A 24,137-nucleotide genomic window follows, 5' to 3' on the forward strand; every position below is an offset into this window, starting at 1 on the left:
CAAGAGGAGGGAGCAGACATGCCCACGTAAAAATAGGGATTGATCTGACCTCACTCCACAGTGTGGCCAAGTACAGCGTACCTTCATACCATCCACATCCAGGACACTGAGAGCCGAGTGACTATCTGCAAAAGTCACCAGCATCTGCCCTTGGTTGATCCTGGAATAAATGATATGCCAAGTCAGTGCCAAGAACGACCCGGCAGCTCTCACGGATCCTCCCCGACATCCCCTGGAACCCACATCAACCAGGGGAGCAGTTACCTGACAAGAACAATTGTCCCATAATTCCCCAAGGTCTGCATGAGCTCAGCACGCAGGTCCTCAGGAAACTCGTTTTTCTCTTCTAAGGTCGGTGACTGAAGGTTTACTACAACAGTGGCATCCAGGGGGCCCTGGAAAGAGGATACTTCCTGGAAAACCCTCTCCCGAGCACCCACATCGACTTCCTGAACTTCCACCTCCACGATCGCCAGCACGGGTCTGTGTTAGACAGCAACAAAAGAGGGATGACAGTTAGCCTGGGACAGATGTCCACACCCCCGGCCTCCAGTCCCCAGCTGCTGTCCCCCAGGGCTCTCTGTAAACAATCAACGCCAACAACCTGCGAATGTGGCCACCGGCAGGTGGATTTGCAGGCTAGCTGCCCTGCCCTCATGTTTTAGTCTTCATCGTTCCTTAATCTTAGTATCACCTTGGCATTTTTATCTAAAGACGATTTGAGGGGAAAAATAAAGTGTGGTTCTCTAATAACATATCCCAGTACTTGGAAAATGACCAGCCATCAGCAAAGATTTTTGATGTGGTGATCCTCAGCATGGCCAAGGAGGTGGGGAAGCAGACATCTGCCCTCTGCCAGGGGTGCAGGCTTTTCAGAGGGCTACTTGGCACTTTACATAGAGTTCCAAAATTGTTCATCTCTTTTCATCTAGTAATCTCATTTCTTGGACCTTATTCTAAGGAAATGACCAGGGATTCAGACAAAGATTTAATGCATGAGGTTGATCATTTACAGCATTGTTGATGGGAGGGGAAAAAAAGGGAAATGCTCTATTTTTAAATTTTGAGTGAGAGTCTCCCTCTGTTGCCAGGTTGGAGTGCACTGGCGCGACCTCGGCTCACTGCAACCTCCACTTCCCAGGCTCAAGTGATTCTCCTGCCTCAGCCTCCCAAGTAGCTGGGATTACAGGCGCATGCCACCACGCCCGTCTTATTTTTGTATTTTTGGTAGAGATAGGGCTTTGCCACGTTGGCTAGGCTGGTCTCGAACTCCTGACCACAGGTGATCCGACTGCCTCGGCCTCCCAAAGTGCTGGGATTACAGGCATGAGCCACTGCACCAGGCAAAAATGCTCTTGTTTCTTAATGGGGAAACAGTTATGATACATTCATGCAGTACTCTATGCAATCATTAGGAATAATGTAAAAATCCATGATGTAAACAGGAAAACAGTCCAGCAGGAAATAATACAAATCCTTATAGTAATTCTGACATAGGGATGGGTATTACTCTATTTACAAATTTTCAGAAAATCCTTTCTTACAAAAATTACATAGCCTGATTGAAAATAGCTCAACTCTGGCCTGACTCCTGCCACTACTTTTTTTCTTTCACAGCACTTATGTTTGTTTATTGTCTGTTTGTCCTGTCCAGAAAATTCCATGACAACATGGTTTCATCTGTTTTGTTCACTGCTTTTCTCCAGGCCAGCAACAGGGCCTGGCATGTAAGGGCCCTCAAGAAATATTGGTTAAATTAAGGTTTCAAAATACATTGAGCTAGCAAACCTTGACGTCACACATCTGAAGATTCCTCAAGATTCACTTCTAGGTATGTATTTGCAACAACAGGTATCTAAAGAATTTAGAATTATCTAAAGAGTTGGCATGGTGGCTATAATCCCAGCACTTTGGGAGGCTGAGGCGGGCACATCACTGGAGGCCAGGAGTTGGAGACCAGCCTGGCTAACATGGCAAAACCGTTTCTACTAAAAATACAAAAATCAGCTGGGCATGGTGACGCACGCCTGTAATCCCAGCTACTTGGGAGGCTGAGACATGAAAATCACTTGAACCCTGGGGGTGGAGATTGCAATGAGCCAAGATTGTGCCACTGCACTGCAGCCTGGAGGACTCTGTCTCAAAAAAAAAAAAAAAAAAAAAAAAAAAAGGTTTTTTGGTTTACCAACTGTTCCCCACCTTCTTTTTCTTAATTTCTTTCCCTGTAAAAGTTGAAACTGACATGAGAGTTTAGGCAGCAGCCTTGGGAAAATAAAACTCTTCCCTCTTCACACCCTCAAATGCCATCCTCTCCTCTGTCTTTAAAGACGTTCTGCAGGGTGAGCCTTCCTCTGCGGCAATCCCAGTGCACAGGCACTGGTGCCCATGGTGCTCCCTCTGCTGCCCCCAACTCTATCCTCAATGCATGATGCACAGAGCATTTAAAAAGCCCTGCATCCTAAGGCCAGGTGTGGTGGTTCATGCCTGTAATCCCAGCAGTTTGAGAGGCCAAGGCGGGTGGATCACCTGAGGTCAGGGGTTCGGGACCAGCCTGGCCAACATGGTGAAACCCCGTCTCTACTAAAAATACAAAAATTAGGCAGGCATGGTGGTGTACGCCTGTAATCTCAGCTACTTGGGAGGCTGAGGCAGGAGAATTGCTTGAACCTGGGAAGCGGAAGCGGAGGTTGCAGTGAGCTAAGATTATACCACTGTACTCCAGCCTGGACAGTAGAGCAAGACTCTGTCTCAAAAAAAAAAAAAAAAAAGTAGTGCATCCCAGATTTGAAAACCCTATGGTGTTTATAATCATAAAATCCTGGAGAAAATATTCATCAGGAGGTGAATGGGTAAGTTGTAAGTTCCATGGACCTATTTAGTGGGATACTACACAGCAGTTACAAATGAATGAACCAGATCTATAACATCAACACGACTGTATCTCAAAAATAGTACAAAAAAGCAAGTCGCACAACGACATCATTTAAGAAAATATAAAAGCCACAAAATACGTAGGTTGCATCTTTGAAATTTTCATAAATGATGTCATTTATGATATGGAGCAATGACAAAATGCTAACATTTATTAATTCTTGGTGGTGGGTCCACAGATATTTGTTCTATCATTCTTTGTTCTTTGGTGTATTGTATGAACGCAAATGCACCCACACACGCACACACATCCCTATGGGGACAGCATGCATTTCCCTGTGGAGAGGGAGACGCTGCCTTCCCCAACACAGGAGAAAGCACCATGGAAGTGAGGACCTCACCTGTGATCAGACGCTTGTAGCTCCGCACGGCCGTAATACTGGAGGGCACCAGGAGACCACGTGTGTCTGACTTTGGTGTCAACATCTAAATCACTGTCCAGAAGGTTGAGTTCTCCAGCTACTCGCAGGGGTTCCATTCGAGAGATCCATAAAGAATCGAGTCAATATCCAAGAATGCAATCGTGAAACTTCCACAATAGAGGTCTACGCCACAAACCACCCCATGTCACAGACTCATCCTCCTTACTCCTCGACCTTGAAGCCAGGCTTCGGATGCTTTGGGGCCTTTGGTTAAAAACATTCTACACATATAATTATTGAAAACTGTCATGACCATGCCTGCAGTCCTCGCCAGCGTGCCCGCTGTGGGCTCGAGACACAGTGTTGCTGCCGGGTTTCCAGGAATCCCAGGAGGTTGGGAGCAATTGGTACAGTAAGTAAGAGCTGCAGGAGCTGAGAACACGTGGACTCATTCTGGGCCCTGCCTCTCAGAGTCCTGGGGCCACGCAGGTGTTCACAAACTCATCTGAAGGAAAATCTGTATTTTCTTTTTACAGATGCAATTTCCCGGCTATTCTCTACCAAAATGTGTAATTAGATTTTTTTTCTTTCTTTCTTTTTTTCTTTAAAATGTACTAGTTACAGATATTCTAACTTTAAATAAACTTCACTTCCTACCTGGGCATCAACAGTTGTTGAAAACATACTTGACAACTAATGATTTTTAAAAACTTAACTTATTTTTACTGTGTCTTACTCATGTCCAATTTGGAATTAGGGCTTTAAGCAGGTAAGAGCGCAGCTGAACAAAACAGGCTGGATAAAGAACATGAGGGGGAGCATGGGGGGCAGGCAGGGAGGCAACCTCATGCTCCCCTACTCTTTCCCCACCCAGAAAAAAGAGGTGGGGGTGCGGGGTGGGGGGAGCTGTGATGCAGGGGCAGGGGCAGGGAGAGCCAGGAGCAGATCTATTCACTGTCTCTAGAAAGAGGCCAGAGGAGGCCGGGTGTGGTGGCTCACGCCTGTAATCCCAGCACTTTGGGAGGCCGAGATGGGCAGATCACCTGAGGTCGGGAGTTCAAGACCAGCCTGACCAACATGGAGAAACCCTGTCTCTACTAAAAATACAAAATTAGCTGTGGTGCATGCCTGTAATCCCAGCTACTCAGGAGGCTGAGGCAGGAGAATGGCTTGAACCCAGGAGGTGGAGGTTGTGGTGAGCCAAGATTGTGCCACTGGACTCCAACCTGGGCAACAAGAGTGAAACTCCATCTCAAAAAAAAAAAAAAAAAAAAGAAAGAGGCCAGAAGAGGAGGCTCCCCAAAAGCACAACTTCCAAAGCTTAGGGGTTAAGGTCTGGGATGACTTTTGTGCCATCTGGGGTTATGAAGAAACTGATTTCTGTAGCAGCGCATGGGGCTGGGTAAGTATGACTTTCCCTCCACCGCATTTCTTATTCACCCTCTGCCGGCTCTAGAATGGGCATGGCCCCCTCACCTGTTTTATCAAAGGGATGTTTCTTCCTCCACCACAGCACCCTGTCTGTCCAGGCGGGGGTGCGGCATTTGTCGCTTGTATCATAGGCAGCTGAGCCGACATCATACTTGTAGGTGGGTCCAAAGTTAATGGCTCCTTCGTGAAAGTCCTTAAAAATCTATTGGGAGAAAAAGAAGTCATCAGGCCGCCTTAGTTTTAGATCCTGAATGTTATATACAAAAATGAAAACTAAAAAGGCAAGTCCCTATTTTTTTTTTTAATTATACTTTAAGTTCTAGGGTACATGTGCACAACGTGCAGGTTTGTTACATATGTATACATGTGCCACGTTGGTGTGCTGCACCTATCAACTCGTCAGCACTGCAAGTCCCTATTCGTAAAAAGTAACACAAGCTCCATTACATTTGAAAATCTGTCTAAAACTGGACATATGTGTGTCTTTTAATTAGCAAAAAAGTGATCCTTAGCTCATCCCACTGAGGGACACACCACCCTTGTATCTTCCTACCCGCTCCAGTGTCTGATCTATCCACTGTCTGCTTGTTGCCTCCGAGGAGACAATGCAGTGTCCGAGGCAGGGGTCGGGGTGCTCATCTTTACGGTCCCATGCCTGGTGCGACGTCTAGCCCACAACCACCAAGACCTTCATCCACGTTTGTTGACTAAATGAGCTAAGTACACAGAGCACAGAGTGAAAGTCAGCTCTCCTCTCTCTCTCTCTCCTCGGAGTCTTGCTCTTTTGCTCAGGCTGGAGTGCAGTGGCACAATCACGGCTCCCTACAGCCTCAACCTCTGGGGCTCATATGATCCTCCTGCCTCAGCCTCCCAAGTAGCTGGGACCACAGGCGCTCACTGTCATGCTCGGCTAATTTTAGCTTTTGTAGAGACAAGGTCTCCCTGTTTCCCAGGCTGGTCTCAAACTCCTGGGCTTAGGAAATCCTTCCGCCTCAGTCTCTCAAAGTGCTGGGATTACAGTCGTGAGCCCCTATGCATGTCCTTCTTTTCTTTGTTTAGCTTTGGATTGGCCTTGCTTCCATGGGAAGCCCAAGGGACAGACACACCCTCATTCTCTCGGGGATCACTGAAAGGATGTGAGAATGTTGGTGGTAGGAAGACAGGAAAACCTGCTTTAGGAGGTTGGTGTGGTCACTTGTCTATGTGGCAACCCTTTAGCACTCCACACAATGGCAGGGGCTGAAGTGGGAAGACACAGTAAACCTCCAAGAACATCTAAATCTTGCTTCAGGAGAGACCTTATGTGCCCTGTCCTCACACTTTTTTTTTTTTTGAGACGGAGTTTTGCTCTTGTCGCCCAAGCTGGAGTGCAATGGCATGATCTCGGCTCACTGCAACTTCCACCTCCTGGGTTCAAGCGATTCTCCTGCCTCAGTCTCCTGAGTAGCTGGGATTACAGGCGCCTGCCACCATGCCCAGCTAATTTTTGGATTTTTAGTAGAGATGGGGTTTCACCATGTTGGCCAGGCTGGTCTCGAACTCTTGACATCAAGTGATCCGCACGCCTCGGCCTCCCAGTGCTGGGATTACAGGCATGAGCCACCGCACCTGGCCCTCACATATTTAACCAGCTTCTTTCTCCACAGGTAAATGGAATTTCATCTCAGCCCATCCTGCTAGGAAGAAACAGGCACTAAAATAACAGTATTAGAAGGAGGAGAAGGTTGGCCAGGCATGGTGGCTCATGCCTGTAATCCCAGCACTTTGGGAGGCCGAGGTGCACGGATCACCTGAGGCCAGGAGTTAGAGAGCAGCCTGGCCAACATGGTGAAACCCCATCTCTACTAAAAATACAAAAATTAGCCAGGTGTGTGCACCCCTGTAATCCCAGCTACTCGGGAGGCTGAGGCATGAGAATCACTTGAACCTGGGAGGCAGAGGTTGCAGTGAGCCAAGATAGTGCCACTGCACTCCAGCCTGGATGACAGAAAAAGACTCTGCCTCACAAAAAAAAAAAAAAAAAAAAGAGGGACAGGACGTGTGTATGAACAGCCACTCCTGTACTATAACCTCACGAGTCCACCTGTTTTCTACAATGTTGGAAACAGTGAAATCCACTCACAGAACTGAATTTGCTGCACCAGCCTCTACATCTCATAGATATCATTCCATCTTGGAGCAGCTGCTAAAAATTATGTTTAAAGCACAACTTACTTTTCCACTTGATTTCTGTAGTTGTAGTTGATCAAATTCCAGAAGTTTCTTCCAGTCTTGGCGTTTAACAAAATAGAACACTTCTTCATAAGTAAGATCAATGCGGTAGTTGAAATCGCCGCACCAAAATACATAATCGTGAGAAAAAACATTTCTCCCCTAAGTTGAAAAGAAAATAATAATCATTCAGCCCATCTTGCAAGGAAGGTGGGAGAGGGGAGAAAAACAAGCTCACGGGGACAAGCAGGAGTATTTTTCTCAAAATGTTACTTAAAAAAGAGAAAGTTTTCTACTAGAGCATCTCATTTTTCACTCATCCCATACAACTATGGAGGCATTTTGACACAGCTTAATTTTAAATAGTAGTGTTTCTGAGTGGTTAGAAGGAAGCTCCTATCCTAAACGGAGGAGAGCAACATGGCCAGCATTTCCTCCACGGATCCCGTCCAGAAGACCAGATGCACCCTTGCTTTGGAGTGTCTGCTCCTAGGAAGCAGCACCCAGCATTCAGCGTTAGGAGAATGAGGTTTCGAAAGAGCAGCATACACGCTCAGGATGTGCACCTTCATATAACTTCCTGAGCTTTTTCAGGTGACCCTTCTCCATCTCTCGCTCCTCCTTCCCATCCTGCCCAGTCCTAGGAACCCACGGCCCCAGCTCAGCCCCGGAGAGCTCCCGGGGTCCTTGCCTTTCCTGTCTCTTCCCCAGGAATCACAATGACAGCAGCTGCTGCGGATCAACTATCCGCAAGGGCTGGGCTCTGTTCCAGGTGCACAAAGCAGATACCACCAGATCTCTCTTCGATTAAAAAAAACAAACAACAAAAGTTCAGAGACAAAGGCACTTGCTGAAGGTTACACAGCGAGTGCATGATACAGATGGGATTTCAGCTCCCATCTGCCTAGCTCCCAAATCAGTTTCTCTTCTCCTATAATATGAGGCATTTCCACTCCCCCCATGACAATAATCTGGACAGAAGATTAAACGGGTCCCAACCAAATAAAATGAGTGTCTAGACAACACTGCTAAACAGAACTTTCTGCAGCACCGGAATGTTCTCTGTACTGTCTGATGTGGGAGCCACTGGCTACGTGGATACTGATCATTTTCAATGTGGCCAGTGAAAGCAAGGAATTTAAAATGTTATTTAATTTTAATTAATTTAAATTTAAATAGCTACTTATGGTTCTCAAAAACAAAAACAAAAAAGAAGTGTAGACTGTTAATAGGTCCCTCAATATTTTTATTGTAGAAAAGAACTACATTATAAATCCTTTACTTATTATGCATCCCAAGCTTACTATGTCAAAGTAGCACTTTTTTTTTTTTTTTTTTAGATGGAGTTTTGCTCTGTCACCCAGGCTGGAGTGCAGTGGTGCGATCTCAGCTCACTGCAACCTCTGCCTTCCGGGTTCAAGCAATTCTTCTGTTTCAGCCTCCCGAGTAGCTGGGATTACAGGTGCACGCCACTGCACCTAGCTAATTTTGTTTTTTGTATTTTCAGTAGAGATGGGGTTTCACCATGTTGGCCAGGCTGGTCTTGAACTTCTGACCTCAGGTGATCCGCCCACCTCAGCCTCCCAAAGTGCTGGGATTACAGGTGTGAGCCACTGCGCCTGGCCCCAAAATAGCACTTTTTAAGTGACAAGGGTTAGACTTCTTTTTTCTTTTTTTTCCCTAAACTACATTACACACAATTGAAAACTTCTCAAGTCATTTGTTTCTTTTTTAACATAAGAAATAACTCCAACAAGAACTGTGGCACTTGTTATTGAAAACTAAAGAAATTTTGCCTTGAGTGCTCATGCAGCCCAGTAAAATGGGATGTCTGTTTTAAAGACCTCTTCTCACAGGCAAGAGCTCCGTGACCCAGCCCGCCACCTCTCAGACAGTGGAATATTTTGCGGCAAGAACAGCTGACGTCTATCCTCACTTCGGGGAATAGGTGGGCCTCATGTGTGTCACACGCTGAAGCTGTGCCGGGTAGCATCTTTGCACAGGAGGGAGAACGTTAATGTCTAGATTTGAAAAGAAAATCCTCCAGTTTCAGGATGAAACCCTCTGGACCGCCACGAGAGGGCAGTGTGTGGTTCACTATTGCAGCTTTGAGGACAGGGAGGATCTGGGCTCCTTGCTCAAGAACCGTGTTCCCGGTCAAAAAGGGTCCACTGGTCAAAAGGGTGTTCTTATCTGAGCCGCCACAGAAAGTACATGTGAGGACTGTGAATCTCAGGAAGGTGGAGTCTCAGGCTGTGTGGATTTAAAAGTTCTTCACCACTTGGACAGGACAGACCATGGACATGGTTTTCTTCCCTAAACCATCACTTGAATTAGAAAATCAGAAAATGTACACACACAAAATCCAGCGGCCATGCAGACACTCAGGAAATGCACAGCAACGGGAGGGGAGGGATGCTGCAGAGCCGGCCCACTCCAGGCACACGGCTAACTCTGCCCCAGGTCAATTCCATGGGGTGACACAGCCTTCTCCCCCTCCCCCAGCGCTGAGCCCTCCAAGCAGGGGCCCTCCCTGTGGTTGTGTTCCCAATGCCTGGCTCCTATCAACAGTCACGTTTGGGACTGAGCTGAGCAGGGAGGTGCTGGCCGCCCCCACGGCACCGCTCACCATTGGGAAGCAGAGTTTCTGGGTGATCTCCTTGTAGTCTTCATTCCGCTCCTTCACCTGGGACTGTCCGGCTGTCAGGTGGCTACATATGAAGCAGAAGCTGGTGCTGTGGAACTGGAAGCGGATGCCGACGGCGCCCTTGTTCCCCGCCTTGCCCCCCATGCCCGTCTTCACTGTGTCGATGGCCACGTCCCTGGAACAGAAGGATGTGTGCATGCTGTCGGGTCCTGAAGGAGAAACATGACCCTGCTTTGTCACAGAGAAGGGCCCAGCAGCAGCTCAGGACCTGCCGCTCTGAGTGCTCCAAAATCATCAGCTCAGAGTCTGTCCAATTCAACGAAGCGGCCACTTTGGCCATCATCGACTCCCGGTCAGGAAGCCGCCTCCCTCCTGCTGCCCACTGCTGCCTGCACACCTCCTCCACGCCCCAACTGGCAAGCGCTCATTGCTCACCTGAGCACCCCATGAAGCCGAAGACAGGGCAATCCCTGCATCTCCCCAGCTTCTCACTGCCACCAGGAGCAGCACGAACATCACCACCCACCAGCCCACCCCACTCCCTTGTGGCTGTCACGCCATGCATGGGAGGTGTCATCTGGGCAATCAACTTTTTAATTATTATTATTATTACTTTGAGACAGAGTCTCGCTCTGTCACCCTGGCTGGAGTGCAGTGGCGTGATCTTGGCTCACTGCAATGGTGGCCTCCCAGGTTCAAGTGATTCTCCTGCCTCAGCCTTCCAAGTAGCTGGGATTACAGGCACCCACCATCATGCCCGGCTAATTTTTGTACTTTTACTAGAGACGGGGTTTCACCATGTTGGCCAGGCTGGTCTTGAACTCCTGACCTCAAGTGATCTGCCTGCCTTGGCCTCCCAAAGTGCTGGGATGACAGGCATGAACCACCACGCCCAGCAATGAATGCATTTTAAGAGCTAGGAAACCGGCAGCTGTTTATGCTGGGCTGGGTAGGTGGTCTCAAACGGACTTTTATGCAATGCCAGAGCCTGCTCGCATTAAAATGCCAACTCATAATGCATACAAGTCCACAGAAACATGGGCTACAAGCACATTTGTTAACATTTCCACAGCCGTGCCACAGACTGAGGCCTGCTGGTGCATCTGCTCCCTGGTAGACAAGGCTGGGGGGATGACTGATGGAAGGGGTGGAGGCGGAAGCAGCTCAGGGCTAAAGGCGCGTGAAGCCGAGGACACCGAGCCTGGGAAACCTCGTGCTCCTCAGTTCTGAGCCCTTTCTCTCACCCTCACCCTGCCCTTGCCTTTAACTCTTACTAACCTTCACCTGCTAACCTGGGATACTGCCAAGCTGGCAAAATAACACAAGCAGAGGGACAGGGACCTAAACATCTTCTGAAAGTCAGAGAAGAGGATTACGGGCAGCACTGTCTTAGTCTCCAGGTGCAGCAGGGGTGCACCTGTGGTGCTCTAGACAGGCACAGGCCCTTCCCGGGACCCAGGGGCTCAGTGGGGAGGTCAGTTCAACGCTTGCTGCCAGCCTGCCGAAAGGCTGGTGGAAATTCGAAAGCCACAGGTAGGCCCAGGTGGAGAAAAGATGAGTTCCTCCAGCATCCAAACACCCACACCCACACCCCACGAGGAATGCAGCCCCTAAGCTCGCCCCCTTTCCGACGCTCACAAAGCATGCACCTTGGAGAAATGACAAGGAGGCCCCAGTTGTAAAGGCCCATTCTACTTAGAATTCTTTTAAAAAGAGACAAAAGAGTTGGCATTTCCCAGTGAGTTACTCAGCTCTTGGTCAGAGGTTTCCTGTCTGTAAGATTCCAACAAGGAACCCCTTTCCTTGCACAGAATTGAGCTTGGGTGATGACAATCATGTAACACTCTTTCTAAGAGTTCAGCTTCCTGAGTTGGACGTTTCCCATGGTGGCTTTTTAATTGCCGGACAATATTCTATTCAGCCCAGTTTTTCCTAGGGGGTTTTTGCTACATTTATCTAAAATAATGGTAAGTCCCGATTCCTGTTACAGAAGGGGATGGGGGAGGAGGAGGAAGTCAAAGAACAAAACACAAAGACTAACAACCCCTTGTTCCCCAGATGTGTGTAAACGGAATGTTCTTACCTGATGAACGGGACATGGTATGGACGTACAAATATATAAAGACAGACGCCCACCAGCTGTGCCGAAGTCAAGAGGATGTATCTATGAGAGCGTGAGATGGCTTTCTGAAGCTGCTCACCCCACATCTTCTTGTTGGTAGTACTGGAAGAGAAAAGGAAATGATGCTGTTTACAGATGGCTGGAAGCACATCTATCTCCCACCTACCAAATGCTCCAGCCCAGGCCTGTTCTCTTTGCAGAACTGATTTCACACTGCCTGCACCCCAATATGAGTGTCACGCTTTCCTTCTTCTAGTGGAGGATCTGGGTATTTTTGGCTATGTCTCACACATCACAGCAGCCCTTCCTTGACCTCTGAAACCCAACCCAGGACCTTATAGCAGCCCCACAGAGTCAGTCTTATTTATTTGTTCAGAAAATTCCTTAAAATAAAGCCAGGCCAGTTTAGCAGGGGGTGGGGGAATGTCCAGTTGACTTCGTATTAAACACAAATCCAGTGGTTTTGATTTTTTCCTTTGCTCTGGTATGCAGGAGGAAAGTACCTCTTCCCGGCACTCGCGCTTTCTCACCTCTCCCTAGGAAACATGAGTCAACCACTCTCCCAGTTCTAGCCCTGCCCTTCCCTTGCATCCCAGGTCCACACATGCCAGCTCCCTCTGGCAGCGTAAATCAGCCTCAACAAGTGGTCAAGGCTAGAGCACGGCAGAGAAAACACAGCAATCATCAGCCCTTCCTTTTACTTCCTAAGTAGCAGGGAAAGAACGGGGCGGTGCATGTGTGAGCGTGGAGAAGGAGCCAGGTGACAGAACCCCACACAGCCAGAGCCACCGCTTAGCTGGCTCAGAAGCAGGCTGGCTCCAGGAGAGCCTCAGAGGCTCTGCTCCCAGCCAGGCACCTGACTCAGGAAGTCCCTGCCTGGCCCCACACACCTAGCCCCTTACCTGGCATTGACAATATTCCCTGCGCTCAATTCCACCATCTCTTCAAACCCCACAGCAAATATGTCAGCTGGGCTGCTGTCATCTGGGGAGCAAGGCAAGAGATGACAGAAGTCAGGACCACCAAGTCCTGCATTACAAGTTCATGGGGTTCCCCAGTCCCCTCTCCCAAGCCACGCTGTCCACTGCCTGAGTCCAACTCCAGGTGGCTATCATTGCTGCTGGGAACTGCCCCAGTGGAATCTGCTTCAGAAATGCCTGGCTTCAATGTAGCACAGTGAGCCCAGAGGGGCCCTCCATCCATTCTGTTCCCTTTGAACAGGGGAGAGGTCAGAGTTTAATATAACCCTGTAGCCACTGACTGAATCTCTCCAGTCACGACCTCTGACACCCAGTCTCCTGAGCCCCCAAGCCCAGCCATAGCTGCTGCAGAAAGGGAGATGCCTGCCTGCCTCCCCAGGGTCCAGCCAGGAGGACGTGGCCTCTGTCAGTGAGCGGCCAGGCAGGCTGTCCACTGCCTTCTCTGTTAGCCATAGTGGGCAACCTGGAACCTCTAGTTTCCCTGACTTAAAGCTTTTTCTTAAAAAAAAAAGGGCCGGGCGCGGTGGCTCAAGCCTGTAATCCCAGCACTTTGGGAGGCCGAGACGGGCGGATCACAAGGTCAGGAGACTGAGACCATCCTGGCTAACACGGTGAAACCCCGTCTCTACTAAAAATACAAAAAACTAGCCGGGCGAGGTGGCGGGCGCCTGTAGTCCCAGCTACTCGGGAGGCTGAGGCAGGAGAATGGTATAAACCCGGGAGGCAGAGCTTGCAGTGAGCAGAGATCCGGCCACTGCACTCCAGCCTGGGCGACTGAGCGAGACTCCATCTCAAAAAAAAAAAAGAAAAACCAATCTCTGTCCCTCTGTCTAGTCTGCTTGGCAACAGTGACCACAGCACTTTCCTTTCCTTCTCTGGAAGCTGGTGCATCTCTAGTGGGACTGCTGGGGAGCCTTCTAGTGTCTTCCCCAAAAAGATCCCCTGCAAAACACCGGCCAGCTTGCTAACAACACGCACACTTTCCTGCAGGGAAAAGAGGAGGAGTCACTTCAGTGGGGAGAGGAGGGTCGGCCCTTGAGCCACGGCGGTGCTAAGCACCCTCTGCGTTGATGGGCCTGCTCCAGAACGTATCCTGAATGGCTTCTGGAGGCACAAGCAGCAACTCAGGCTACCACTGACACAGAGAGCCCCAGTGGCTCTGAATGGTGGACTCTGCCACCTGCCCTCTGAGGCAGAAAGGAGGGCACAGATGGCGTGTGCAGAAGAAGGGACGGGGCTCTGGGCACCACCTAGACAGCTGTGGGGCATGAATGTACACATGGGCCACCACATGTCAGCTAGACCACAGGTCACTCACCAACAGGCAAAAACCTGAAACACAAGTGTCTTCGTGAGTCCAAGGAAGCAAAAAAAAAAAAAAAAGCAAGGCCCCTGAGTCAACGCTGACTGTACAAGAATCACTTATTCTTCAGATCCTAAGTTCTGGGGCCATTCAATAGCGTATCTTACAAGATAAAAGGTGAGGTGTCAACATTTGGAATTATTTTATTCCTAAATAGCACATGGATTATTTTGTGACTACTTAAAGCAGATGAATACAGTTGGTTTGGGGAGAGGCAGGGATGAGCCGTTCTTGGTCAATATCAACACTAAAGGCAGGGCCAGGCGCAGTGGCGCACACCTGTAATCCCAGCACTTTGGGAGGCTGTGGCAGAGGGATCATCTGAGGTCAGGAGTTCAAGACCAGCTTGGCCAACATGGCAAAACCCCGTCTCTACTAAAAATACAAAAATTAGAACGGCATGGTGGTGGGCGCCTGTAATCCCAGCTACTCAGGAGGCTGAGGCAGGATAATTGCTTGAATCTGGGAGGCGGAGATTGCAGCGAGCCAAGACTGTCACTGCACTCCAGCCTGGGTGATGAGAGTGAAACTCATCTAAAAACAAAAAACAAAAACAAACAAAAACAAAACACCGAAGACAGGCCCAGCTCCCGTCCTCACAGTTACATGGCTCTAGAAGCCACACCTTCAGCCTGGTGACAAAAAGATTCTACTGATGAAAGCCTAAGACTTCACCATCACTGTATGCAAAGAGAAAAGAGAGATTCACTATCTGCTAACTCTTCTAAACATTCGGGAAAGGAAAAAAGTCAAAGTTACTTGTGAGGCAGCATTCTTGACAGTCAGACCATGGTGCTATTTAAACACTGTGAGGAGGGAAAACACAAAGACGAAATTCCACAAGACGATGGCCACTAAAGGGTCAAGCCTGACATGTCAGGTGAGGTGGAATTGGCTTTTGTCTCCCCCGAAGCCACTGCCCTCACCCTGGGATTCGGCAGCGCCCGAGAGCTGGGGCGAGTCGAGCAGCCAGTCGGTCAGCTCCGCCGTCCCGAGCAGGTTGCTCCGGAACTGCTTTCCTCCGTTCACGTTCCAGGTCCCCATGGCAATCCGGATCCGCTTGAAATTTGTGAATTCAGACTGACGCTCAGTCATAGCTTTCAGGATCCTGGGAGTCACTGTCAGGAGGCATAAAAAGGCACATTTCTTTGCAGTTCCAAAGCTCAGGCATCTTCCAAAAAGAAGAGGCTGCCTGGCAGAGACAGATGGTTCACGAGCCTCTAGAGATAAACCAGGGTATGCTCCTTAGGAAGACGACAAAAGGTTTAAAACCATGGTCACCACGGTGCTTCCCCTATGGCATTTCCGCAATAAAGGCGTGAAAACATGAGACTGGAAACTCACCGTCTACACCCCTGCCCCCAACTGAAGCCAGTAGCCATGGGACATCAGATCACAGGGATCTCAGACACGACAGGGAAAAGCCATGTCCCCACTGTCCACTCCGTGGAAGAACAAGGCATAGGAATTTAAGCCAGGGCATGCTGTAACTGACCATATTTCAAGGTGGATGTGCCCATAGCCACTATACCTTTAAGTGTCTTACCAACCCAGACAGCCACCTTTGCATCCTCTGCCTTCCAGCCTGCATGTCTGATATGTTTTGTTTTGCCCCAGACTTAAGGCTTTAAAAAGTCACTACACAGAACCATCACCATCCTCTCAATAGCCAAAATATATTCCATCGTTTAAACTTGTGACGTAACCCAAATCTAACTCATGTCTGCCTTGCTATTAAATAAGACTCACTGTACAACATGGAGCTTCGTTCACCTTTTATAGAGCTGGCATAAATATCGCCTGGCCTATCGGAAGCCAAATAAGAGCTCCCCCAGTGAAGAAAGAGTGAGAGTGGAAAAGGGCCATGAACCCATTTTAAGCATGGGCTAGTTCATTTTTCAAAAACACCTGACGTTTTGAAAGCGACACTTGTACATTCTTATTAGGAAAAATGCTGGGTTTCTCCTCCTTTTTCCATGAGACCTAATATGTTTACAGGCTCAGGTAAGAAGATGTCATTAAAATGCTCTCAAAGGAACCTCCTATATTGATGGAACCACGCTGTGTTGCTGCGGAGACCCGAAGGTGCCCTCATCCCTGGGAGATTACAGCATCCTCCTCCTCTGTTTCTACAGGGTCCAAAACAGAAACCGGAAGCCAACTTCATGGGAAGCTCCCAAGGCCAACATCACCTGCTAAAGGCCCAAGAACCCAAGCAGCTGAGGAAGTTTCTGGAGTGGGTGAGCGTTCAAAGGCACCGATGCGTTTAGGAGAGTGCACGGCCTCTCGCTGAGCCTGCCTGGTGTCTCCCGCTTCTCAGGATGGAAACACAGTCCAAGCCAAGACAGAGGAAGCGTGAGCTCCCAGGCCCAGCTGGAAAGCACAGGCTGCCGGGAGAGGCAGTGACAGCTGCAAGGTGCATGGTCCACTGCTCAGACCTCAGGCACGTCTGCCACCCACTCTCTGGATGGCACAGAGGCGGTGGGAACATGGGGCCGGGGAGCACCCCACCTTCCTGCCTCCCCCTGTCCGTGGCGGGCCCTACCCAGGAGCGCTGTGCTGTCCAGCAGCATGCCCCCTTTGTCTGCCATCTCCTCGCCGTAGACGTCCCCAACCAGCAGCAGCTTGATGGCCTCCTGCTTCACCCCGTCGAAGAAGTTGGACTGGATGGTTCGAGACATGGACCGGGCTCCATCCTTCAGCTTCCCCACCTGCCAAGAGCCCAGACCACAGGCCGTGAGGGGGGTCCCTGGGGCCCCCACCCTGCCCCCTTGGCGAGGCCCTACCTTGGCCTTCCCTTCCAGGGACCTGCTGCCTGTGAACACCTTGCTCAGGCTGTGGCCGTTCAGAGACCACATGGCTTTGAAGGACTCCACAAAGCGGTCAACAATGGGTTTTGAACTCAGCCCCAGGGTCTCGAGCTGCAGATGCAGGACCTGGGGAGGAATCAGGAATGGCTGTCACTGGCTTCTCCCACAGAGGCCCCACAGCCACCGTCCCAGGAGGTTCCTTATTCAGCAGCCTGTGGATTACGCTGTGTCCTGGAAGACCCTGTGCCCCTCCAGAGGATGACGAGTTCCTACAGCAGACAGTGACTTCCCATACCTCACCCCAACTTTATCTATAGGGTCCACCCAAGCCCTCCTCTCACCCTCTGACACCTGACCTCCCCGCTACACAGCCAGAGGCTGAAGAGCAAATAGTGGTGGACAGCAAGGGGCACTGATCCCGCCCCTAACCCCCCAGCCAGGAGAGGTCAGTCAGACAGCTGCGGCCATGCAGACCCAAGTCTCCCTCCCCAGCTTTAAATCCAGCCTCATTCGGCCAGCCTCACACTGCCTTGGGCCAATGGTGCATTCACAATAATCATTACACAACTGCTCTTCCCTAGGAGTGTTTGGGCCACCATGTCTGGGATGCATTTCACAAGAGGTTGTGAGAAAGCGTGCCTATGACAGAGAAAGCAGCCACCTGGGGAACCCCTCTCTGGATGTCCCAGTGTCTCCCTGTCCACCTTCCCCACAGTTAGAAAGTTGTCTCGGTGATGCCACCCTCATCTTGCCGCTAAAGGTGCTCAGCTCAGCCTGTCCAGCTTAAGTCATAGGACCTGGCACAGATGGCCGAGAAGGCTGCAGCAGGGACGCACCTCGAGCGCAATGAAGCTCTGCACAGTGTTGGTTCGGTCCAGGCAGTCAAGACAGTTCATCCGCAAAGTGCCTTTCTGAAAACTTAGGACAAGAAGAAATGTAAAATTATAAGTTGTGTTCAAAGAAGCAGTGGCCATAGCACAGTGGCCCATGTCTAACTGTCGACTCCCAAGGAAACATGTTCTTTCTATTTTGAGATAGAGTCTCACTCTGTCACCCAAGCTGGAGTGCAATGGCACGATCTTGGCTCACTGCAACCTCTCCCTCCCCGGTTCAAGCAATTCTCCTGCCTCAGCCTTCCGAGTAGCTGGGACTATAGGCGTGTGCCATCACACTCGGCTAATTTTTGTATTTTTAGTAGAGACAGTGTTTCACAACATTGGCCAGGCTGGTCTCAAACTCCTGACCTTGTGATCCGCATGCCTCGGCCTTCCAAAGTGCTGGGATTACAGGCGTGAGGAAACATGTTCTAAGAACCCCCACCTCCTCACCAGTAGCCCCCCAGAAACCCCAGTGTCCATCCCAGTGGATCCCCAGCATTGCTGGAAAGGCAGGCAGACCCCAGGACACACACTCAGCAGCCTGCACAACTGGGTCATTTTAAGTTTAGCTGGTCCTTGTTATTTATAGCAATTATGTTCTATAAAGTTGTAGGAACACTGAATTGGACATGAACACAGAACCATCGGTCCTAGGGGAAATATAGGGTTAGGTTCCTGCAAATCTCTGGTCACATTTTCATCAACTGATCAATATACAAACTTGTTTTATGTATGTTTCCATATAAAGACACCTTATTGAATATATATATTTGTTTAATTAACACTGAACCATGGCCAACAGCATTGTAACTCATATCGGGACAAAGCTTATCTTAATGTGCATTTTCTCCATAAAGCACACCACCACCTTCTTGTGCTCAGAAGTACTAGACAGTTCTTCAGCACAATGCTTGGGGCCATACTAAACCATGAGATCCCCGAACAAAGAGGGGCCCCTAACAAAGACCCCACAAATGTGAAAACCAGTACTAAATCTCAAAAAGGACACTTGTTTACATACGAGGGCTGAAATAAGAAGACAGAGTATCACCTTGTTTGATCTCAGCTGGAAGCATGTACATGTGACTCAAATTGTCACTGCTCTGCACACGTCTCTGAATGTCCAGGAAAAATGCTTTGAGTACTGATTTTGGGGTTACAAATAAGTTTTAAGGAATAGGTAAATTAGCCAATATGGAATCTGCAAATAATGAGGACCCCCTGCATGTGACCTGAGGGAACTGGACTTCGTTTTCCTCCTCTGTTCTGAACAGGGCAGTCCATACCCTGGTCTCCTTGAGCAATCTAAGTTTATGCCAGCCATCCCACTGGGACTGTGGCCCTCACTCTCACAGGCCTGCGTCCCAGCGTGGAGCTCCATGTTTAAATGCACTCCCCTTTATGAGTTCATTTCTTTTGACAGAAAACCATGCCTCAACATCTCCTTGAGAAATTCAAAAGCCTGTCTCCTATTGTGGGAAGGGAGCGGAGAAGCTGGAACCCAAGATTCCCAATGTCGCCAAGCTTATGACCCAGGAAACCGCAAGGGTAGCTGAGTGGGGAGGGAAGGAAGCCGCCCCTCACAGGGCACATGTCCTCTATGTCCTCTATGGTGCAGCCCCTCTGCCACCTCACCCAGAAGAAGGCGCGGCGTGCAGCGAGCCTCACTGTGGACTGACGCTTCCCCCCCAGCAGAAGACGTGGTGCAGTGTGCAGCGAGCCTCACCGTGGACTGACGTTCTCCCCCTTCGTGAACACATCAAAGTCCTCCCAGTGCAGCTTTAACTGTGGCCTCAAGAGGGTCTCCAATTTCTCTAGCTTCCCGCCTTTGGCAAACTGATGGAAGTCAAAATTGATCATAGGCGTGTCGCCTGCGTGGCAAGAAGCCCAGAGCAGCTTCTGAAAAGAGGAGGGGAGGGCGGTGAGGGGAGCAGAGGGAAGGAAGGACAAGGAGGACAAGTTCCTTGCATAGCACTTGCCGCAGGACATGCTTTAGCTGGAAGCTCACAATGGACCAGGCAGTTAACCCTGAAAGGGAAGCACAGGACAAAGGTCCTGGGGGGACAAAACCCACACAGAGCATCTTGCCTGCGAAAGGGCAGAAGGTTCCCCTCGGACAAAAGAAGCCAGAGCAGGTGTGGTCCCCTGGGGAGATCATACTCCTGCAGGGCTCCCCGGAGGGCACAGGTGAGGAAGGACTGCTCTGTTCTTCAGGTGGCCCAGGTGGCCCAGGCCCTCAGAGATAGCAGGGCTGCAGCAGGCTGCAGAGCTCATAATCCAGCTCCCCGTTGCCCTGGTAACTGGCCCCAGCCTGCTGCATACCAGCCTCTGGTGGCTGTGCTCTGAAGAGACCAAGTCTCCAGCTGAAGTGGCCTAGGTGGGTCCCACATCCCAGTGCTATTTCAGAATGGTCAGGGAGCCAGAGTGAAGGTGGGGACAGATGGGAAGCAGGGCAAGGGGCTGCTGATGACACCACGATGTCCTTAAGAGCCCTCCCCTTCCATATGAGGCTTCCCTGGCCTGGCAGCTCCCTGGCTTTCTCCCCAGAGAGCCCCGTGATAAAGGACAAACTATCCGCCTACCCAGGCCACCTGGCTTCCAGGCCTCTCACACTCTGTACCCATGCCCTTGCGGCTTCAGGTCAGGCCAGTCCAGCCTCTGCCCAGCCAGAGGTCCTAGTGACTTGGAAGGACTAGGACTTGGGGGTCATCTGGTCTGACTCAATGTGACCACCTATGATAGGCCTGAGCATAAAGCAATGCAATGCTGCCATCGTCAAGCAAGTCTTGCTGTGAGTAAGAAGCTGGAGGAGCCCAACAGTGCCTGGTGGCTCAGTGCCATGCATTCCGGAGCCAGTGCTTCATCCAGCAGGACCGATGGCCACTGGGCCCTGGGCAGGCTGCCGGGCCGCCAACCTTGGTCTGGGCCGAACTGATGTGGCTGAGGACCATCCCAGGCAGGGCCATGACCCAGGTCTCCAGCTAGAGTACCCCTCCCTACCTGGCCAGGAGCCCACCCTTCCCCGTATGAGGTGGCTGCCATCTCCCGCCCTCACCAGTACCGGGCACTTCACCCACTGATGGGAGGGGCCACAACTCAAGGCATACGGGGAAAAGACTTGGGGGTTCTTATTATTATTCTTATTTTTTGGCTTTCTTTTTTTTTTTCCTTCTTCCTTCAAATTAGCAGCCAGCATCACTGCCAAGATGGGTGGGAAGGGAGACACTTCTGGAGCTTGTTGCTAATAGCAACAAACCAAACAGGAAAAGCAGGTCTGGCCAAATAAAATTGGCAACCAGGAAGTGCCTGCTCTGAGCATGAGCATGTGGCATTTCTAAGCAGAGGGAAAGGCTCAGAGATCGCCCTCACACCCAGTGAGGTGACTTCGAGCTCTCTCTGTAAGGGATATTCTTGAGCTTTAAACAACGAGAGTTTTCCTGTATGAGGCAGGGGACATGGAGGCTGGTAAAGGAACCAGAAACCTCCATGGTTCATTCTAGAACGTCTTGCGCCTGGGGAGCAGGGGGCAGGGGCTGGAGGCCTGGGATCCATGCACAGGGATAGACCCTGGCCAGGTGGGCGGAGTCTCTTGCTCCCATGGCTCTGTGACCCTGCCCAGGATCTCTGTCCAGGTTCGCCAGGAAAATCCCCCAGGGAACCCTGAAGGAGCCCACGGGAGCCCAGCAGGAGCAGGTCCAAGGAAGAAGGGGAAATTTGAAGGCCAGCGGGCAAGCAGGGGAAAGCCAAGAGGCTCCTGCTCCTGAGCCCTGAGGTCAGGTGCCCTGTGGGCTGGGGGAGCTCATCCAGGACCAGCCAGGGCAGAAGAGGAGGCCTGCCTGCTCCTGAGCTGGACTGAGAGGGACTCCTTGAGAGGTCAGAAGCCCTCAAAGCCCCACGGGGAGGGTAAGGGACACATGGCTGGGGACAGGAAATGCTCTGTTTTGACTGAGCAAATTCTCCCAATCATCAGCTCACAGAAATTACACTCACTGGGCCAGGCGCAGTGGCTCACGCCTGTAATCCCAGTACTTTGGGAGGCTGAGGTGGGTGGATCACCTGAGGTTAGAAGTTCTTGACCAGCCTGACCAACATGGTAAAACCCCGTCTCTACTAAAAATACAAAAATTAGCCTGGTGTGATGGCAGGCGCCTGTAATCCCAGCTGCTCAGGAGGCCAAGGCAGGAGAATCACTTGGATCTGGGAGGCGGAGGTTGCAGTGAGCTGAGATTGCGCCACTGCACTCCAGCCTGGGTAACAAGAGTGAAACTCCGTCTTAAAAAAAAAAAAAAAAAAAGACATTACACTCAAACTGTATCAGGGCCCGAGTCACCGAGCACTACCGTGTTCACTGGTAGGAACACTGGGGAAGCCTCAGGAAATGAAGAAGGGTTGGGCTTCAGCTCCAGTCCCTGCAGGAGCCACCTCCAGGCTCAAGGCTCCACCATGGCCACCCGCCGCCCAGCCCAGCCGTGGAGGGGACAACCAGGTCTTACCTTGAAGGCTCTGTTGAGCACCTCCTCTCCGCCTCTGCTTCCCAGAAGGTTCACGACCACCTGCTGCCCGTACTGCTCCTTCAGAAGCACCATGTGCCTGCAAAGTCAGTGGGGTGGGCGTGATGCTGGGCACAGGCACAGGTGCCAACTCTGCCCTTTTCTGCCCCTCAAGGGAAGACGGGGCAGAAGGAGTCATGCTTTTAGTGCCAGAGTCCAGGACCAGCTAGTCCCCATGACCCAAAGCGTGGAAAATGAGCCTGGGTGGAGAGAACCTGTCCCTCCCAGCTGCCATTATGACTCGCTAGTGTAGACTTCTACATGAGTTTGGAATCAGACAAAGGGTATGCTGGTCTTTCTATAAAGCATCTCCCATTAAATCTAGAACACCTATCCTGACCTTCCATCAACAGAGTTTTGTTTCTGAGGTAGGATCTCAGTCTGTTGTCCAGGCTAAAGTGCAGTGGCATGATCATAGTTCACTGCTGCCTCAAACTCCTGGGCTCAAGCAATCCTCCCACCTCAGCCTCTCAAGTAGTAGGGACTATAGGTGCATGCCACCACATCTAGCTAATTTTTACTTATTTATTTTTCATAGAGACAGGGTCTTGCTATGTTGCTCAGGCTGGTCTCGAACTCCTGGCTGCAAGCAATCATCCCACCTCAGCCTCCCAAAGTGTTGGGATTATAGGCATGAGCCACTGCGCCTGGCCTAGAGTCTTATACAGGCAATGTGCACATGTGTGAAATGAATTTCTTATCTTGCTTGGTACCCATCTTTCTCAAAACTAGAACAACTGGCAGGAGAGCTCTCAACTCAGCATCCTGTTTTCAATCTAAGTGCTGTATTTCATTATGCTAAACCACAACAAGGAGATAAAACAACTTGCAGGCTTTGGGAAATATTCCTTGTATTAGAAGCTACTTTCTAAATATGTATGTTGGAATATTAGGGGGAGATTCCAATATTTATCCATGATCACCAGCTTTTTTAAAGTAACCTTACATTTCAAGTGTAAACATGTTGAAATGTAGTGCCTTAAACAAAACACAGGGAAATGATACAATGCAAAAAGCAGACGTCAAATTATTATTTAATGGTGCAATCTTTAGGCCTAAATATAGAAAAAACACTGGAAGAAAACACATGATGTCACAAGTGGTGGAATTTTATATGATTTCTGTTCTTTTCTCCTTTAAACATCTTTCTCTTTCCCAAATTTCTATAATGACATGTTTATGAGTGGAATTTTTTAAAGAGCTAATAATGATCATGAAAAAAATCATTTTTCTTTCCTTACCCGATAAGAGAAAACATTCTTTTACCAACTTTAAGGGACAGTAGTGGAAAGAATATGGATTTTGAAGTGGGTGGTTTGAAGGTAGGCTCGCCTGCTGATTCGCTGGCCTAAGTTAAGGGTGAGCACCCTCCCAGGCTCCTGTCTCCATGTGGAGCTCCAGGCGGCCCTGGGGCGGGGCTGTGTGTCGCTCAGCCCTTGTGGACTTTCTTTCTGGTCAGTCTGCCCAGAGAAGCTGCATCCCAGGCCTGGCTCTGACATGTGCAGGCTCTGCCCCTGGTGAGGGAGCCCACCTTGGCGACACATCCAAGCCACATCCCACAATGTGGCTCCTCAGAAACAAGGCCCATTTCTGATCGCTGCCTGTCTCATTCCTGCCCCTTCTTCTCAATTGGTTCCAAAGCCCAGGGCCAGAGGAACTGCTGTTACTCATTATTACTCACTATTCCTCATCATTACTCTATGCTGTCACCAACCCCAAACTCCCCTGATCAAATGATTCATCCCCTCTGAGCTGGCTCCTTCAACTACAGAGCAGGGCTACTTCCCCTCCTGCAGAGAATGGCTAGGAGGACTAAAAAGACTAGTGAAAGTGACAAAGACAGTGCTTGGTG

The 24,137-nt window shown here is 50.1% G+C and overlaps 1 protein-coding gene across 8 annotated transcripts in view; it reads right to left on the bottom strand.

Moving 5' to 3' along the window:
* The window catches only part of SYNJ2 (synaptojanin 2), a 165,952-nt gene that overhangs the window by 66,358 nt on the left and 75,457 nt on the right, over positions 1-24,137 (bottom strand). For all 8 annotated transcript variants that reach the window (XM_009205802.3, XM_009205801.4, XM_009205798.4 and 5 more), the window contains 14 exons: positions 22,229-22,325; positions 19,462-19,634; positions 17,694-17,775; positions 16,834-16,983; positions 16,593-16,758; positions 14,974-15,165; positions 12,607-12,688; positions 11,666-11,806; positions 9,565-9,757; positions 6,939-7,097; positions 4,770-4,926; positions 3,273-3,390; positions 265-483; positions 82-160 (listed from right to left, as the gene is read on the bottom strand). In XM_009205802.3, coding sequence (XP_009204066.1) covers positions 82-160; positions 265-483; positions 3,273-3,390; positions 4,770-4,926; positions 6,939-7,097; positions 9,565-9,757; positions 11,666-11,806; positions 12,607-12,688; positions 14,974-15,165; positions 16,593-16,758; positions 16,834-16,983; positions 17,694-17,775; positions 19,462-19,634; positions 22,229-22,325 — 2,008 coding nt within the window. The remainder of the gene's footprint in view (positions 1-81; positions 161-264; positions 484-3,272; positions 3,391-4,769; positions 4,927-6,938; positions 7,098-9,564; positions 9,758-11,665; positions 11,807-12,606; positions 12,689-14,973; positions 15,166-16,592; positions 16,759-16,833; positions 16,984-17,693; positions 17,776-19,461; positions 19,635-22,228; positions 22,326-24,137) is intronic.

Source organism: Papio anubis, chromosome 6 (assembly GCF_008728515.1).
Source record: "Papio anubis isolate 15944 chromosome 6, Panubis1.0, whole genome shotgun sequence".
NCBI classification, from domain to species: domain Eukaryota; kingdom Metazoa; phylum Chordata; class Mammalia; order Primates; family Cercopithecidae; genus Papio; species Papio anubis.